At 30.7% G+C, this 18,841-nt stretch overlaps 1 protein-coding gene across 2 annotated transcripts in view; it reads left to right on the forward strand.

Annotated features, from left to right (window-relative positions):
- LOC139523076 (protein broad-minded-like) overlaps nucleotides 1-18,150 on the forward strand; it is a 51,870-nt gene extending 33,720 nt beyond the window's left edge. The window contains exons 27-35 of one of the 2 annotated variants that reach the window (XM_071316835.1): nucleotides 300-335; nucleotides 1,406-1,528; nucleotides 2,406-2,489; nucleotides 9,074-9,143; nucleotides 10,231-10,364; nucleotides 11,155-11,309; nucleotides 11,663-11,803; nucleotides 13,132-13,320; nucleotides 14,179-18,150. In XM_071316835.1, coding sequence (XP_071172936.1) covers nucleotides 300-335; nucleotides 1,406-1,528; nucleotides 2,406-2,489; nucleotides 9,074-9,143; nucleotides 10,231-10,364; nucleotides 11,155-11,309; nucleotides 11,663-11,803; nucleotides 13,132-13,320; nucleotides 14,179-14,292 — 1,046 coding nt within the window. In that variant the 3' untranslated portion in view covers nucleotides 14,293-18,150. The remainder of the gene's footprint in view (nucleotides 1-299; nucleotides 336-1,405; nucleotides 1,529-2,405; nucleotides 2,490-9,073; nucleotides 9,144-10,230; nucleotides 10,365-11,154; nucleotides 11,310-11,662; nucleotides 11,804-13,131; nucleotides 13,321-14,178) is intronic. The other variant, XM_071316836.1, reaches the window with a different exon arrangement.
- Nucleotides 18,151-18,841: the final 691 nt, after the last annotated feature.

Below are 18,841 nucleotides of genomic sequence, written 5' to 3' on the forward strand. Positions count from 1 at the left end.
ATCAGTACAATATCTGTCCATAAGAGCAAGATATACACAGGAAACTTAATAATGTTCTTTAATGAAAAGTGCTTTTCAATTAAATTATATGTATAGTTTAGTTTAAATTGACTTGAATAAACTTTTATAATTCATGATTTGAACAGCATTGAAAAGTAGAAAGATACATTTCATATCCACATGTGTTATTAGACATTGTAGATTTTTTAGTGACAGTCACAGCCTAGATTGAGTTACTTTGCTAAATGTTTTTTTATTACATAGAAGGGTTTAGTTTTAGTTTAGTATGCTTTTTACAGAATCCGAATCAGATGAAGCTTTGTTTGATCTTCAAGGTATTTTCCCCTGAGTAGAAATGAAAGCACTTTGGTGATCTGGATTCAAGCATCTGCTTGCACATATTGAAAATGGCTTGACAAATGCTTTAAAACACCAATTATTTAATGATGATGCAATATTTCAAGATAAATAAACAGTTAATTGAATGACAAATTGATAGAATTATTTAACTCTTGGTATCACTTGGCATTTATGCAGCACTCTTTTTCAATGACTTTTGCATGAAACTTGTGGAGTTATAAAACATGTTTTGCATGAAATCAGTGTGAATAGGTTTGCACATGCTTTTGGAAAAATGGAATATGAATATTAAATGGAAACTTTCAACAAAGTTAATATTGTATTGTACAACAATGTGTAAAATAGCAGTATAAACAATAGGGTATTCTTCACTTATGTTTTAAAATCTTTTTATATGATTTTTCTATAGTATCTAAAATTTGATTTTCTTATGATAGAATATGGTTGAAGCTATTATAAAGTTAATCCAATTATCATCCACATCAACTTTAAAAGTAGATTTAATATAAAAATTACCAATGATTTTTTTTTGTAGCTGTCTCATCAGCTGTTTCAAAGTAGGCAGTTTAGTGTACTTTGTTTTATATTTCAATACCAAATTGTCCAAAGGTGAAAAAAGATGTAGCTACTTCAGTTTAAACATATTTATTTATAGTGGATTGGGAAACAAGTTATTGCAACTTTATGATATACTTTATACCAACAGGCTAGGACTGAGATTATTGATACAAATCAGGATAAAATACTAAATAGGTCTATTAACAATTATGTTACATCTTTCTTTAAAGAAACAAATGTGGCTTAGTACAAGAATAATTCAAAGTCAAAAATAACATACCAGTTGCAGTTAAAAATTAGGATACATAAGGCCTTTATTGCATTCTATCTTTTGTTTGAGAACAGATATACATTAATCATATCAATTTTTTCTACACTATAACTAAAAGTTATAAGATCCAATGAAGCCATAATGAACTACTACATGTATGGTTAATGAATGCCTTGTATAAATATAGCCTAAATAAGAATTGAATGACTGTTTCAGAGAACGACCTGGTGAAGTTCCTTTCACTGAAGAAACATGATCAAGGAAAGAGTTGGCTAGACAAATGTAGAGTTAACCTTATCAAGATTTTATTGAACCGAGCAGATTTAGTCAAAGGAAATGGTAGGATTTATGGATGATAAAAGTCTATTCTTTTCTTTTTAAATATATCTGAGACTTTTATTTCTTCGTCTTATGATGGGTATAAAATTCATTTTTTTGGGCAGCAATGAGGTTTTTATTTATTTTTTTAATAAGAAATGCCTAAAACCCTATTTTGATATAAATTAAATTTAATTTTACCAATGTTATATTATATCCTGATTTAACATATCAACCAAGTTTATTTAGCATCAGATATTGATAAATCAGTATTTCTTGATTTATTACAAAAAAACAAATTGTATTGAGAAAGGTGGTGATTAATATGGGTCTCATTGGGGTCAGCATGACACAGAATTGCCGATTTTCTGTAAGCGTGACACGTGAAAGTCAAATTTTTGCGCTGCGAAAACAGGAAATGAAGTCTAGTGGGACACAGGAAATAACAAAAAAGTGAGAATTACTTACATACATAGTGTCAGCGGGATACAGGAATCTGACAAAACAGTAATCAGGATCTGGGATCAGAACTCTCCAATGAGACCCCCATTAATTTTATTCAACATGTTGGCTTAATTAAAATGATACTTATTTTACAACCTGTGCAAATGTACCTTCTGTTGTTACTATGTTTTTTGTGCTTTTAAACAAAACTGTTTGTGCTCCTTGTGAAAAAATTATCAGTCTTTATAAGTCTATTGCACCTGTAAAAAATAAAAAAATGAAAAAGATAATTTGGTACAAATGTATATGCCAATGGACAACTCTTGACAAGAGAATATTATCATCAATAATAAGTAGTATTCCAGCAGTCTCTTGATTCATTAATATTTCATCTTATATATTTATAACTCCTTTTATTACTTTTTTAACTCCATATATTATTATATTTTTATAGTTATCCAGCAGTTATTAGATGTAGCCACACCTATCATGTCAAAGATACAGGAAGAGTCCATCTTTCCCTCAGTAGATTTTACAGGTAAGTAAATTCTCTTCATAAATAGACACTCAGCAGCAATTATGAGATAAAGCTAAGACTCTCTTGATATATAGACACTTTACATTCATGCATTGATGAGATAAAGGTAAGACTAGGGCTGGGATAACATGTCTTCCTGTAGACTATGATATTGTGAACAAGCACGTTCAAAATTTTTATCAGCAGGTCTGTCTAGTACTATTTAAGCAGGGTTCATGTTCATATCTGTTAAAATGTTCTCATCAAGAATGTTTTTATCCAGAAATGACATTTAATTTGCCACTGGACATTAAACAGTCATCTATCAATCAATATGCTAGATCTGCAAAAATTCACATGTTTTTTTTTGGGGTGTAAATAAGATAAGGTTGTACAGCATTCAGTAAATATGAAAATATGAGTTAGTTTGTACATAACCAGAGCTCAAAATAAATCATTTATCCATTTTAAAGAAATCCCTTTTGTGATGGCATCAAAATCAGCTAGTGAGAAGATATAATATATTGCAAATAATAAGGATTTGTTTTCTACCTCATCCCAACCAAAGCAAAAAATTTGCAATTATAAGGAAGAAACAAAAAGGTAATTGTAAATATCATTCCATGTAGCTTCTTAGATATTTTGGAACATTGTTGGTTAATGTTTTGAATAATCTTATAATATGAAACAGTTTGATATAATTCTATCAGTTCTATTTACTATTCATTCTTTACAAGAGAAGCAGGTGTGTCCAATTAAAAACATGCAAAAGATGACAGATAACTCATTATCATTTGTATGAGATAATCATTATTTATACAATATCATTTCATTGACCCCTTTTTAGCTCACCTGGCCTAAAAGGCCAAGTGAGCTTTTCTCATCACTTGGCGTCCGTCGTCCGTCGTCCGTCGTCGTCGTTAACTTTTACAAAAATCTTCTCCTCTGAAACTACTGGGCCAAATTAAACCAAACTTACCCACAATCATCATTGGGGTATCTAGTTTAAAAAATGTGTCCGGTGACCCGGCCAACCATCCAAGATGGCCGCCATGGCTAAAAATAGAACATAGGGGTAAAATGCAGTTTTTGGCTTATAACTCAAAAACCAAAGCATTTAGAGCAAATCTGACATGGGGTAGAAGTGTTAAATAGGTGAAGATCTATCTGCCCTGAAATTTTCAGATGAATCCGATAACCCGTTGTTGGGTTGCTGCCCCTGAATTAGTAATTTTAAGAAAATTTTGCTGTTTTTGGTTATTATCTTGAATATTATTATAGATAGAGATAAACAGTAAACGGCAATAATGTTCAGCAAAGTAAGATTTACAAATAAGTCAACATGACTGAAATGGTCAGTTGACCCCTTTAGGAGTTATTGCCCTTTATAGTCAATTTTTAACCATTTTTCGTAAATCTTAGTAATATTTTACAAAAATCTTCTCCTCTGAAACTACTGGGCCAAATTAATCCAAACTTGGCCACAATCATCTTTTAGATTAGTAGTTTGAAAAATGTGTCCGGTGACCCGGCCATCAAACCAAGATGGCCGCCATGGCTAAAAATAGAACATGGGGTAAAATGCAGTTTTTGGCTTATAACTCAAAACCCAAAGCATTTAGAGCAAATCTGACAGGGGTAAAATTGTTTATCAGTTCAAGATCTATCTGCCCTGAAATTTCCAGATGAATCGGACAACCCGTTGTTGGGTTGCTGGCCCTGAATTAGTAATTTTAAGGAAATTTTGCTCTTTTTGGTTATTATCTTGAATATTATTATAGATAGAGATAAACTATAAACAGCAATAATGTTCACCAAAGTAAGATTTACAAATAAGTCAACATGACTGAAATGGTCAGTTGACCCCTTTAGGATTTATTGCCCTTTATAGTCAATTTTTAACCATTTTTCGTAAATCTTAGTAACCTTTTACAAAAATCTTCTCCTCTGAAACTACTTGGCCAAATTAATCCAAACTTGGCCACAATCATCTTTTGGGTTAGTAGTTTGAAAAAATGTGTCCGGTGACCCGGCCATCCAACCAAGATGGCCGACATGGCTAAAAATAGAACATGGGGTAAAATGCAGTTTTTGGCTTATAACTCAAAACTCAAAGCATTTAGAGCAAATCTGACATGGGGTAAAATTGTTTAACAGGTCAATATTTATCTGCTCTGAAATTTTTAGATGAATCGGACAACCCGTTGTTGGGTTGCTGACCCTGAATTGTTAGTTTGAAGGAAATTTTGCTGTTTTTGGTCATTATCTTGAATATTATTATAGATAGAGATAAACTGTAAACAACAATAATGTTCAGCAAAGTGCTTTATAGTCAATTTTTAATAATTTTCATAAAATTTGTAAATGTTTACTAACATTTCCACTGAAACTAATGGGCCAAGTTCATTATAGATAGAGACAATTTTAAGCAGCAAGAATGTTCAGTAAAGTAAGATGTACAAACACATCACCATCACCAAAACACAATTTTGTCATGAATCCATCTGCTTCCTTTAATATTCACATAGACCAAGGTGAGCGACAGGTAGTCTACTTGCACCTCATGGTTGCTCTCCATGTATCATATACGTATGCATCATCAGAATAAACTTGTTGCAATTCAACTATATTTATTATGTGAATTTTAACACAATAACACTTCAATGGTAAAAAAAGGTGGATAATCTCAGACAAGACCAAAAATATTTTGAAATGAAATTGGCATTAAGGTTCAGAAACAGGGTTTTGTATATTTGAGCTCCCTGGTTCAAAGGTTGGTGTCAGTTTTTACTGTCACATGATGTATATAGGCTATTAATCCCTTTTTTTTTATTAAACATCTGGAGAAGCTTAACATGCATTTAAACTTAACTTGATTAGAACTTATGGATGAATAGCATCAGAAACTAGTCAATTGATGATGATTTGAAATTCTAGCTGACTGTTAGGTCCTTTAATGTTTTTTAATTTAAAAAAAAAACATCATTGTTTTCTTTGTTATAAGTACTAAGCTTATGGAATGGATTTGTATTTTTATTCCAGTCCAAAATCACTGAATGATACTTAAGAAACATAATAATATCAATGAATAATTTGGTAGGTGACTGAAGTAATATTTTTTTCCTGTACTCAAATCATAAGTGTATGAAATATAATCCTACATATGTGTCTATATACTGTGGATTCATTTATTTTCATGGATACCAATTTATGCGGGTTAATGAAAAACTTTTTTCATGAATATTTGATTACAAGTTTATAGACTTAAAAGTTTGTCAAACCTTTAAATTTGTTATTCGTCACCGCGAAATGATACTGAATCCACTGTATGCAAAAAACAACCCAACGACATAGTGTATTTATAAAAAGATCTGCATAAATTACAGTTATACATAGGGGCAAAATATACAGATCATCTAAAGTCATGTGTGAGTACAGTATGTGCACAATATTATCAGAATAACATAAAACTATATATTATATATAATACATTTAACCTAAACAGGACAGCCACTAGTCTGCGAGACAGAACAAACTTAATTTTAGCATTCATATATTGTCTTAATACTGTAAATTCAGAAATTATTAAATGCATTTATTATTACGATTTTGTCATTTGAGACTGAAATACAATATCAATTTTTTCGATAATGAGTAGAATCCTGTTTAGTTTATACAAAAAGAAAAAAAATGTGAGTATAAATTATTTCTTGTATAACTCTGTCGCATTTTTCGCAATAATAAAAAAATCTTGCAATAATTTCTGAATATACAGTACCTGGACTAACATTTGATAAAAATAAGTCTATTCACCTTTTGATGGAAAATCAGCTGGATAACTTATTATTTTCTGTCTCTGTACCTTCTCTTTTTACTGATTCTAAATTATTGTTAGTTGTATTCAAAGACAACGCTGGTCAATTCAACCTTTATATGGATATCACAAAGTGGGTAGGTGGAACCCAGGCATTTCTCTTATTATCAATTCAACCTTTATATGGATATGACAAAGTGGTTCAGTAGAACCCAGCCATTTCTCTTATTATCAATACTGTAGAATCATTAATATTTGTTGGATCCCAATTGTCATTGATTTCATGGGTACAGTGGAACCCATGGATGCAGTGGAACCAACGATTTAAATGTTCAATGAATTACAAGTTGTCTGAAGGAATGTATGCAGACTTTGAATTACAAGTTGTCTGAAGGAATGTACACAGACTTTGAATTACAAGTTGTCTGAAGGAATGTATGCAGACTTTGAATTACAAGTTGTCTGAAGGAATGTACACAGACTTTGAATTACAAGTTGTCTGAAGGAATGTACACAGACTTTGAATTACAAGTTGTCTGAAGGAATGTACACAGACTTTGAATTACAAGTTGTCTAAAGGAATGTACACAGACTTTGAATTACAAGTTGTCTAAAGGAATGTACACAGACTTTGAATTACAAGTTGTCTAAAGGAATGTACACAGACTTTGAATTACAAGTTGTCTAAAGGAATGTACACAGACTTTGAAAATCAATCAATGAAATCAAATATCAAAAATGCTAGATTTCCTCAATCCACAAAAATAAATGAATCCACATTACAATAAACCTGATATGCATAAAAATTGATAAAGGGTTCACCTCACGCAAGAGAACTTCCTATTTTATATTTGAATGCTTCAATAACACAACATACCTTCAGAAGGTCAATATTCAGGACACATATCAATCTCTAAGTCCCAAATAGTTTTGCCGTCTACATTTTGGTTTTCAAACAACATAATTTAAAAGTTTTCAATTTTTGTGAAGATGGTACTGGTGAAATAAATCTATGACTGGGTTCACTACTAATTTTCTTGATATATTGCAAAATGGATAAATTTACAGTGCAATCTGTTCTCTATTATTGAGAACAATTACATTAGAAAACTCCCACCATAAATAAGTTTATTTTTAGGCAACAAGAAGTTTTTATGTCCTAAGTTCAAAATTAATATAATGCATTGATATATTTGATAATGAACTGTTAGTCCTTTACGATAAAATCAGACTAAAACTTTAGTGTTGGCATGATAATGCAGACATAGTTTAAAGGCAAATTACAGCAAAAACTATGGAAGTCATTTGGAAAATAGTAGGATGTCTATTTCTTTCATACAGTTAAACCTTATTGTGTCGAAGTCGAAGGGACCAGACTTGATCAATCGACTCATCTGATGTTTATATCAATAATTTTAGGTTTAAATTTCAAAATATATTAGTCTAAAGCGTCAATAAAGCTACATTATATTCTCAAACCTGATGCATTCAAGTTGCAACAGCCCAATGTTATTTGTATTTCAGCAAAGAAGAACAAAGATTTTACATATTCATGGCATTTGAGTAAAGTTTGAAATTTCTGTAGAATTATTTTGATGGTTTTGGTTTAGATCTTATGTCTGATTTCAGTTTTGTAAATATTCATAGCATGTAGAGAGGTAGTGAAAGAAATAGTTTAAATAAAGACATTTGAAAATATTCATAGCATGTAGCTATAGAGAGGTACTGCAAGTAATAGTTTCAATAAAAACATGATATATATTTTTGTAAGGTTTTGATTAGGTTTTGGTGCATTATATTTCAATGTTTAGAAAAGTTGGAAGCCAGGTAGTTTTAAACAGATATTTACTTTATTATATGTGTACTTGTATAATTTTGATATTGATTCTTGTCACTAATACCACATGTAAATGCATGTATTGATGTCAAACTTTTACAAATCCTTTTGTTATTTGGGAGATGAAATTCAAGTTTCATTTTTTTTAGGCTAGTCTGCAAACTTTTGCAAATCCAAAAATCAAATCTCTTCAAATAAACAACTTTTCATCAAGTCACGAAAATTAGTACCCATGAAAATAAATGAATCCACAGTATGTCATTGCATAAGAGTTTAAATATATCTCAGATTCATCTTGTTATAAATCAGGTTCTATTCCTTCAACAAAAGTTTCTAAAAACGACTGGCTTTTTGTGTTGAACATGTTGAAAAATAGGAATAAAAGTAGACATCAATTAATAAAAAACAGGAATAAAAGTAGACATTAATTAATAAAAAACGAATAAAAGTAGACATTAATTAATAAAAAAACAGGAATAAAAGTAGACATCAATTAATAAATATGCTTCATATGAATATTAGTGATTAAGTGGACTTTAATATTTATACTTTATGCAATCTTGGGTTTTTAATCTGTTTTGATAAAAGTTTAAATAGGGAATCATTACAAATTAAACTATTTATTTGAAAATTGTTACAATGAAGTAATAGTGTAAATTCAAAAAGTGTTGTGTGCTTTCGTTCATGCTTTAGTTAATCAACAAACATAATTGCAATAAAATGCAAGTTCTTTTTAATATATACATATGCACTTTTCCCATCACATATTATGCCAGTAAACATTACATTGTACCAAAATTTCTGAATATATATTTATCATGATATCAAGTAAGGCACTAAATCAGTAAGACAAGAAGTTATTACTGATTGCATAATTAAAGTAAGAAATTTATTTCTAATGGTAAAGGTCTTGTGATATTTGAAGAATGTAACAGATTAATTACTATATTTCAGGGTCTGAGAATTCGTTGAAATCATTCCAGTTAACTCCATTACAACAGCTAGGCATTAAGATTGCTATCAGGTATTTATATTGGATATTTGAAATTTTTGGTGATAAGTATTTTTCTAAATCCACTTCATTTTTTATACCTAGCTTAACTTAAAAAGAAAAGTGGCATTAACTTTATCTTGATACAATGAAAGGAGACACAAGTTTAAGTGAAGATTTCGTATAATTAAATCATAGAAATATGTTGTTCAAAATTCTTTCAACTCATTTGATACTTTAGTTAAAAGAACAAATAATATATTGTCGCTGGGCTTCTAAAATGTTGTAAATTACAAATTTTTCAAGAATTTTTTTTCTCACAAACAGGCTTTGAAAATTTTGGCAAAATGCATGCTTCCAAAATGTCGTATGTGAACTTGAACATTTTTGTAAATAGCAGTGAAATAAAAACGTTGACATTTCTGGATTATCCAAGAACTTAAATTATTTTCACAGAAATAAAGAAATGTACAATTATTTTTTTCCCAAAGCCATTCTACAACGATTTTCAAGTTTTCATACCACATTTTGGAAGCAAACTTTACAAACAACTGACATTGGCAATTTTGTAATATGTCTTATTTCACACATTTTGATTGGTCTAACTGCATGCTATTTTGTGATACCAAAGATTTCTTCCCGCCCAGACCATTGATGTCAAAAAGTATTTTTAACCAAAAAAGTCATATACGACATTTTAGAAGCCCAGCGACGATATAATATCATACATTATATATGAATTTTTTATCTCCATAAGTAATTTGATAATATAAACAAACGATAACGTTAAAATTGTTAAACATTTAATTTGCTCATTATTTCAAATGGTTACAGAGGTGAAAAAGTCCATTTTAAGTTTTGATGACTTCTAAAGAGAATGAACAATATTACATTGACAGCATCTTTCTTAGGTTATTTTGATGTTAAGTATGTAAGTTTTTCACTAAGAATTTCTATCTAGGTATTTAGGAACTGATTTTGAAATACTTTCAAATCGTGTTGTAAATGATTTTTATTAAAAGAGGAGTATTTATGTATAGAAACAGGGACTTTCTTTGTGTCCCTGACAGAATTGATATTTGAAGGTCGTCATGTTTTCACCAATTTTTGTTCATTATAGATATGGAATCCATCTGAAAGTGATCCACACCTCCTCTGATGTGACAGAGAAACTGACATTACTATTGAAACAGTGTGCTTTCTACCTACAGCAACAACAGAGACCAGAACAAAGAGGGGGACATGCTAAAATCAGTATCCTTATTACAATGAAAATAAAGTCTTGTATACCTGTGTTACTGTAAGAGGGGTTTGATCTGTTATATTCCCTTTTTGCTAGATTTTTTTTTATGTTTAAGAATTTGAAGTTGATGGTAGATGTGGTTGTTTCTTGAATTATTACCAGATTATTTTAATGTACAGCTTCTATCACATATGGTACAGACACTTGACTCTGAAGACCATATATTGCCGTACATGTGTTGTTTTATTGTTTAAGAGTTGTTGTTTTATTGACTTCCATACAGAATGTTCTTTATGACAAAAGTTCTGTTAAATATACTTTATTATGCTATAAATCTTTATTATTAGTTTTGATTTGGAATGAATGTGTTTTTCATTAAGTTATAACATACAAGTCATACCAATATAGTGTAATCTGATTAGAACTGATTAGTTTGATGGAATACAAATAAAAGGAAGCATGGGGTAATGTAATAAGACAGCAATCAAACAACACAAAAAAAACTATTCATTCTGCAAATTCGAAAAAAAAGTATTTTATGAATTTACAACATGAAAGGTCAAAGGTTCTTAAACATGTGCAGTAAATTATAAAAGTGTGCTCACAACTGTTTTGCTTTATTGAGAATTAAAAAAAAATAGGGAGGGGAAAATGATTGGTTTGGTACATAGATGCCTTAACTGAAGAGATTCAATGCTAGTCAATGAACCTGCTGCTAGTTAGGCAAATTCTGATTGTTCTTTTTCTCAGTTTAATCAGTACAGTTATCTCTGTGATCTATTATCCTTAACAGTTGTTCAGAATTTATTAGTAACAGATATCCCGGATTTGACTGGTTTGCAGCAACTGTTTTTCTAATATTTAATGGAAACGTAGAGAAGTCATGGCATTTCTTACACAAGTTTTCCTGCTTAGGGTCATCTGGATATCTATGGCCACATAGGCTTCATTGTTCTGTAAGTGTTGATAATTTGACCTAAGTGATGGGTGTTATATCCATATGTTTTGCTTTGAATGAATTTTTGAAGAAAATAACTTTTTGGACACTTGGTTTGTTATTATGATTGATGATTGATATTTGGTCTTGACTGCCACTATTGAGCACAAGTGAGCTATTATGTGATGGCCATTTTTTATTGGTGGAGGATGCCTAAATGCCTGGAAAGAACCACAAAACTTCAGCAGGAAATTTGTTTCTCTCTGAAAAATAAAAAGTAAATAAAGAATTAAAAGATCAAGTTAAAATTTTACACTTGTAATAAAAATCTGAAAGCAATTTTAAAATTTTTTTTTGTTTCTACTATTTCAGGTTCACCTTCCCTCAGCAGTAATGATCAGTGGTATATCACCAATGTTTTCTAGTACTGGACACAATATAGAACTTTTACTTCAAATAGAGCTCCCATTGGTAGCTTCAGCTTTTAAAATGTCTGGTTATACTGCAGCTCAGGTGAGATGTTTATTTCCCTTTTCATCCTTGATATTTGTGAAAAGTGAAGAGGATACAAAGGGAGCAGTCATAAACTTTAAAGTAGATGAAATAGAGACAACACCATAGCAAATAAAAACAAACAAACAAACAACAACCCCCCCTAAAAAACCCAAAAGTTCCAAAAAACACAAAAACATGAACCCCATCAAAGAGGCAAGTGAAGGGAGGGTATATGCACGGAAGAACGAGAAATAAAATTGCCATTTCATGATAAACAAAATAAAAAATTTCCTGCACAGTGATTTTTCACGGCTGCACTTGAAATAAAAATGGCAAAACGCGTTGCACGAAAATAACCCTTTACCACCCTCATCAAAATCTTGAGGTTACACAGGTGCTTGGTATTCCAAATTTGCCCTTGATCTTTCTAAATTTAAATCTTCTGGCATCATGCAACAATTAATTTTTAATTATACTGTCAACTGGTTTAAATAATGACACTTATTATATAGATAAAGGAAGATGTGGTATGAGTGTCAATGAGACAACTCTCCATCCAAGTCACAATTTATGAAAGTAAAACCATTAAAGAGGGACGAAAGATACCAGTGGGAGAGTCAAACTCATAGATGGAAAATAAACTGACAACTCCATGGCTAAAAATAAAAAGACAAACAGACAAAAAATAGTACAGAAGACACAACATAGAAAACTAAAGACTAAGCAACACAAACCCCACCAAAAACTGGTGGTGATCTCAGGTGCTTTGGAAGGGTAAGCAGATCCTGCTCCACATGTGGCACTCGTCGTGTTAAAGGTCACTTATAAACCAGAAACAAAATTTTACAGAAACTTCTTTGACTTAGATTGATTGCGAACAATATTACATACAAATTAAATATATGTACCGTATTAGATGATTCCAAATAGTAATCATACCCTTTTCTTACATACCAGTAGTTGTAGCACCAATTTCATTATCTGTCAGATAAATGATGAGACAATATTGAACTGGTTGCTGGTTTGAGGGTTTCTAAATTTGTTCCAAATCAAATGTAAGGGTAAATCAAAAATAGAAGTTTATAAGAATAAGATACAAAATTATCATTGTAATGTGATATAAGGCAAACAAAAATAGTATATGTGTTTCTGCTAACCCTACCTACCCTAATTTTTAGTGCCTAACAACATTTTTTATGCCATTTTTGAACAAGCACTGTTTAAAACAGACTTAGTCCCTAGAAGTTACCAGCTAAAAATTGTTTGTAAAATAGTATTATTTTTTTGGCCCTTATCATCTTTATCCCATCTTTACCCAACTTGTATTTTACACATGTATTTTTCAGATTTGTATGCATTGGTTAAAGCAATGTTTCTGGAACTACCTTGATTGGTTAGACATTTGTCATTACATATGTATAAGTATAGTCATGGGTGTTGATTACCAAGTGTATCTGTGTATTGCCATCCTAAGACATCTACAGAAAGAAATTATGGAACACATGCAAACACAGGATCTTATCATATTTCTAAAGGTATGTTTAACTATAAAGTATAAGGCTGATTAATGTTGTTTTGATAAGCCCAGTTTCTCTCAGATTTCAATTTCAGTGTACTGTGACTTGACTGTAAGTGTTGCTCTATACCTATACATGTATATTCAAAATTATTACTGAATTGTATTTTATTTTATACCATTGCATTGCATTTTATTTTAAAACCAAACTGTTCAGTTGGTCAGAAATTTGAACAAACTGCTGTAGAAAACCACAGTCAAGTTGTGAAAGTGCAAGGTGATCAACATATACATACTTACTATCCAGATTCCTACATAAAGACTTGAATTCAACATCAAGGATATTATTTGTTTAAATAAAACAAAATTTCTACATTCAATAATGGGTAATTCACATGACCTTTTTTTGTTTTACATTAAGACACCTCTGTTTCTTTTCTTTTTTTTGTGTTAAATTTTCATGAAACTTACAAGTTAAACAAGAATAAAGACAAACACAACAATAACCACACACCGATGATAAACTAAAGATTTTCTTCAGTTTGAGGCATTTTTACATCCTGCCTACAATATTAGGGAGCACTCTTGTTTCTACTCTACATAGATTGTTTAGTCTGTCCATTCCATATCAAGTTAAAAGTTTTGTTTAGGGAAGTTTGAAATGGAGTTGTAGTCTGAATAACTTGAAACTTAGTACAACTGTTGATTATGATGTGAATTTTTTAATATGTACCGGGGTATGTAAAAATTCGGTTTTATCTAGACTTTGCAGTTACATGGAAATGTTGTAGTGGAAACACGAAATGGTGTGCATTGTTTCTGTCTAGATCTATTTCTGTAACAACTGATGTTCACTGATTTATTATTTTATCAACAGGAAACAGCCATTCATGGTTTTCACGTTGCTGACAATATAAAGTATATGCAAAGTTTAGAGAAAAGATATCGTAAGATAGTCCTACCAGATATGATGCATGTTTCAACCCCTTGAGAGAAAATACTGTGATTCCAGGAAAAGTTATATACTAGCAAAACTCAGAAGATAAAACTGTGATAAAGGAAAGTTGGAAATGGAGAAAACTATCAAAGGCTACATTTTGTAAATGTTGCAAACAGAAATGACATGATAATTTATGTTTATAGTGAAAATGTAGTACATATGATATTGAGCCATAATCAACCAATTATTGTTGACAATGTAGAAACCAAACTTTATTTTATGCATTCCGATCAAAGATCAAAGTGTTTTATAACCATGGGCGGATCCAGCCATTTTAAAAAGGGGGGGGGGGGGGGGTTCCTAACCCAGGACAAAGGGGGGGTTCCAATTACATGTCCGCATTCAAATGCATTGATCGTCCAAAAAAAAGGGGGGGTTCCAACCCCCGGAACCCCTCCTCTGGATCCGCGCCTGATAACATTCATGAATCTCAAAGAAACATTGTTCACATAGATAAATATTATGATTTTAAAATTCATAAAATGTTGTGCCATTTTTCAGTTGATTAGAAATCATGGAAAATAGAGAAAATAAATCTATATTATTAGTTGTGATTTTGAATAAATGTGTTTTTCATTAAGTTATTGTGTACAAGTATACCAAAAAATGTGGAAGAACCATATAGTGTAATCTGATGGCAATTTTAATATATTTTGAAAAATCTGCAGAGTGTATGTTTAATATTACATATGTATTTTATTGCATTACTTATGTAATAAATATATAAAAAATCCTTTTCAGCAATATTCATGTTAATATCACCTTCATCTTATATATGATAGATGTTTAAGTATGTATTTAAAAATAAACTATTAAAAATAAAATACAAAATATTGCTATATTTATATTATTTTAGCTTTTTAAAATTATGATATAGCCAAGCTTTGGGAAATATTGTCTGATCCCAGATTAGGAGAGGGTTGAGCGCTCACAAACATGTTTAACCATGCTATTTTTCATTTTATGGCCTTTTATAGCAGACTATATGGTATAGGTTTTCTCATTATTGAAGGTTGTATTGTTGCCTGTAATTGCTTACATCCTCTTCATTTGAACTAGTTGTCTCATTGGCCGTCATACCACATCTCCATATTTTTATATAGCATAAGCTTTATAAAATTCATTTTAAATACCATCAGGGGCTGATCCAGCCATTTAAAAAAAAAAGGGGGGGTTCCAACCATATGTTCCCATTCAAATGCATTGATCATCAAACAAAAAGAGGGGGTCCAACCCCTGGCCCAACCCCAGGAAACTCCACTGACCATCTTTCATTAGATACTGGTTTATGATAAAACAAATTATTCATAATTCATACTTTTTGCAATCATCTTGGAAGAATTTACTTTAAGTCTGAATGTTTAACGAAATGTTTATATTGCCATCATTTTTTAAACCGGTGGTGTACTATTATTTGTTATTTTTGAATTTTAAAGTTCACTTGAATTAATATTTGGGTTTAATTATATTGTTTGAACAAGTTTTGTCTATTTTTAACCGGATTTTTGTGACAAAAATGTCGGTAATTGATTTGGGGATGTACGGCGGGCGGGCGGTTGGGTGGGCGGGCGGGGGGCAATCAAATGTTGTCCGTGCATTAACTCATGAACCGTTCAACCAAAGCTTTTAAAATTTTAATATGTTATTACTGACAACTATACGAAGGTCAAGTTCAATAATGGCGATTTTGACATTTACCGTTCAGGAGTTATGGTTCTTGAAAGATTGAAAAATGGAGTTTCCAGTCGTGTCCGTGCATTTACTTATGAACTGTTCTACCAAAGCTTCCCAAATTTTAATATGTTGTTACTGATGACAGAATGGAGGTCAAGTTTAATAATGGCGATTTTGACTTTTACCGTTCAGGAGTTATGGTTCTTGAAAGATTGAAAAATGGAGTTTCCAGTCGTGTCCGATCATTTATGCTTGAACTGTTCTACCAAAGCTTCCGAAATTTTAATATGCTGTTACTGATGACAAAATGGAGGTCAAGTTCAATAATGACGTTTTTGACTTTTACCGTTCAGGAGTTATGGTTCTTGAAAGATTGAAAAATGGTGTTTCCCGTCGTGTCCGTGCATTTTCTCATAAACAATTCAACCAAAGCTTTTGAAATTTTAATATGTTGTTACTGATGACAAAATAGAGGTCAAGTTTAATAATGACAATTCAGGAGTTATGGTTCTTGAAAGATCGTCAAATGGCGTTTCCATTCACGTTGTTGCATTTACTCATGAACCATTCAATCTAAGCTTTTCAAATTTTAATATGTTGATACTGATGACAAAATGGAGGTCACATTTGATATTGACGATTTTCACTTTCACCATTCATCAGTAATGGTTCTTGTGATATTGCCAGAACACAAATAAATGTTAATAAATCCGGTTTGCTGTCATTGTGACAGCCTCTTGTATTGTATATCTTGAAAAGGTTTACTTCTAGTATAGATTTACAACAAAATGTATTTGATCATAAAGTATAGATAAATAAACAGATTTTTTTTTAAACCATGAAAATGTATTAAAAAGAATTTACACAAATTTAGAGAATATTTTAAGGAAGATATTCCAAATGTTTTTACAAAAATGAAGTTGAATTTATCTTTTGAAACAAAAAGTTAGGAATGTGTGTCCAAAGGGTTGAAATGTCCAAAAAACAAAATATTGAGTAAGTGCCTAAAATTTCAACACCATTTATCTCTAACTTAGAAGCACATGAAGGTATTTTTTTTTATTACATATTCAAATTAACTAGGTGAAAAATAGCTGGTATGCATTTTTTTTTTTAAAAGCACTATGAGATTAAACCTTACTTAATTTTGAATTGTGATAGAGTGGATGGACAGCACAGTCAACAGTATTTGAAACTCTATGTGTTATGGTTAGGGTTTCATTGATATATTGAGAAGTTTTGAAATAAAAAATTGTACTGTATTTTCAATTGTAATGAAGAATTGTCCAATCTTAAATTTTGACAGTTAAAAAGTATATTCATACTTTTTAAATTTGTCCAGGATTCATCAGTGTGTTTTATTTGTTCAAAATTTGAAAAAAACCAGGTTGCTATAATCTATAAACAATGTGAAAAATACTTAAGATAACACATTTGATAAGATATGTTTTTCTTTTCATTTTTTGTTGCAAAAAACTACTTTGTAAAAAAACTCAAAATATTTGATATTGTTTAAACAGGTACATTTAGGATTAACTCTGTAGAAGCTAAGTAAAGGGACAGGGAAGATATAAATACACCTTATCGCTATTTGTCCGCCATTACTGCATATCACACAGGTTCCCGTAAAATTTTGACGTCATAAAACAAAATATCTGACGCCACAAAGGAAAAGTGATTGTTGTATGCGTCAAAAATTCAACCGGCCGGGTCAGCCGGGATTAGTGTCAATTTAGTGATAAGGTGTATTGTCTCAAACAGGTAAAATCTTTTAACAGCCCTGAGTTCTAGGTAATACATCTAATCCATTAAAAAGATAGCATCTATATGAGAAGCCGTTATTAAAACTAAGATATAAAAGCAGCTCCTTTTCCTGATAATTAAATCATAAAAGATATGTATTTCTTTTCGACACAGGATTGAAGTAGTTTTGTTTTAGCAAAATTCAATTTACCGGTAAACATTTCAAGGGCGGTCTGGCATTTTTATTGCTTTAAAAACAAATCTAAAGTATGCATTAAATATATCTCGTTTAAATTTTTATTTATTTATTATTTGTTTATAATTTATATCATGTATTTTATGTTTTTATATTTTTCTTTCCTTTGAAAGATTTTATACAAAAGTAACAAATATAATTGTTATAAAGGGAGATAATACAAATGTGGAAACTTTTGTCTGGACTTTTGTTATCCATTATAAATTAAAAAAAACACACTAGACAGATAGGAAGATGTGGTATTATTGTCAATGAGGCAACTCTTCACCTGAGACCAACTAGAAGTTACCAACTATAAGTCATTAACATCTTTCAAAAATTAGCAAAACCCATTACTGAGAGTTGTAATGGGGGTACCTTCATGTTGAAATTCAGTAAAAATGATAGCAGAATGGCATTAACAGTAATTTATTGTGCATGATGATAAAATGTACTATTTCTTCTAGACAATAAAAACAATTGTAGAGGCCAAAAAAAATAATGTATGTGTTTCCTATTACAGCTTTTAAAAAAATAGGGTAGGTACAATTGTAGGTAGGATTTTTTTTTTATTTTAACATTATTTATTTACATTGAGTCTATGGGAGGGACATTCTAACTTAAACAGTGCTTATTGAAAAAGGGCAAAAAACTCTTTCGGGTAGGATTTTTTTAGCTTAAAAAATAGGGAGGGTACAGTAATATGAAACACACATCTTTTTTATTTGGCCTAACAATAATTATTTCAGACCTGACAAATCACCAGAAAGATTTTGATGGATCACGGTAAAGTTTTAACTAATTTGATGCTAAAGGTAGTGGAAAATGACCATTTGATGCCTGACTGTAAAGGCATCCCTACCCTCATTACACATTGGAAACATAAAG

The sequence above is a fragment of the Mytilus edulis genome, chromosome 5 (genome assembly GCF_963676685.1).
Source record: "Mytilus edulis chromosome 5, xbMytEdul2.2, whole genome shotgun sequence".
NCBI lineage: Eukaryota > Metazoa > Mollusca > Bivalvia > Mytilida > Mytilidae > Mytilus > Mytilus edulis.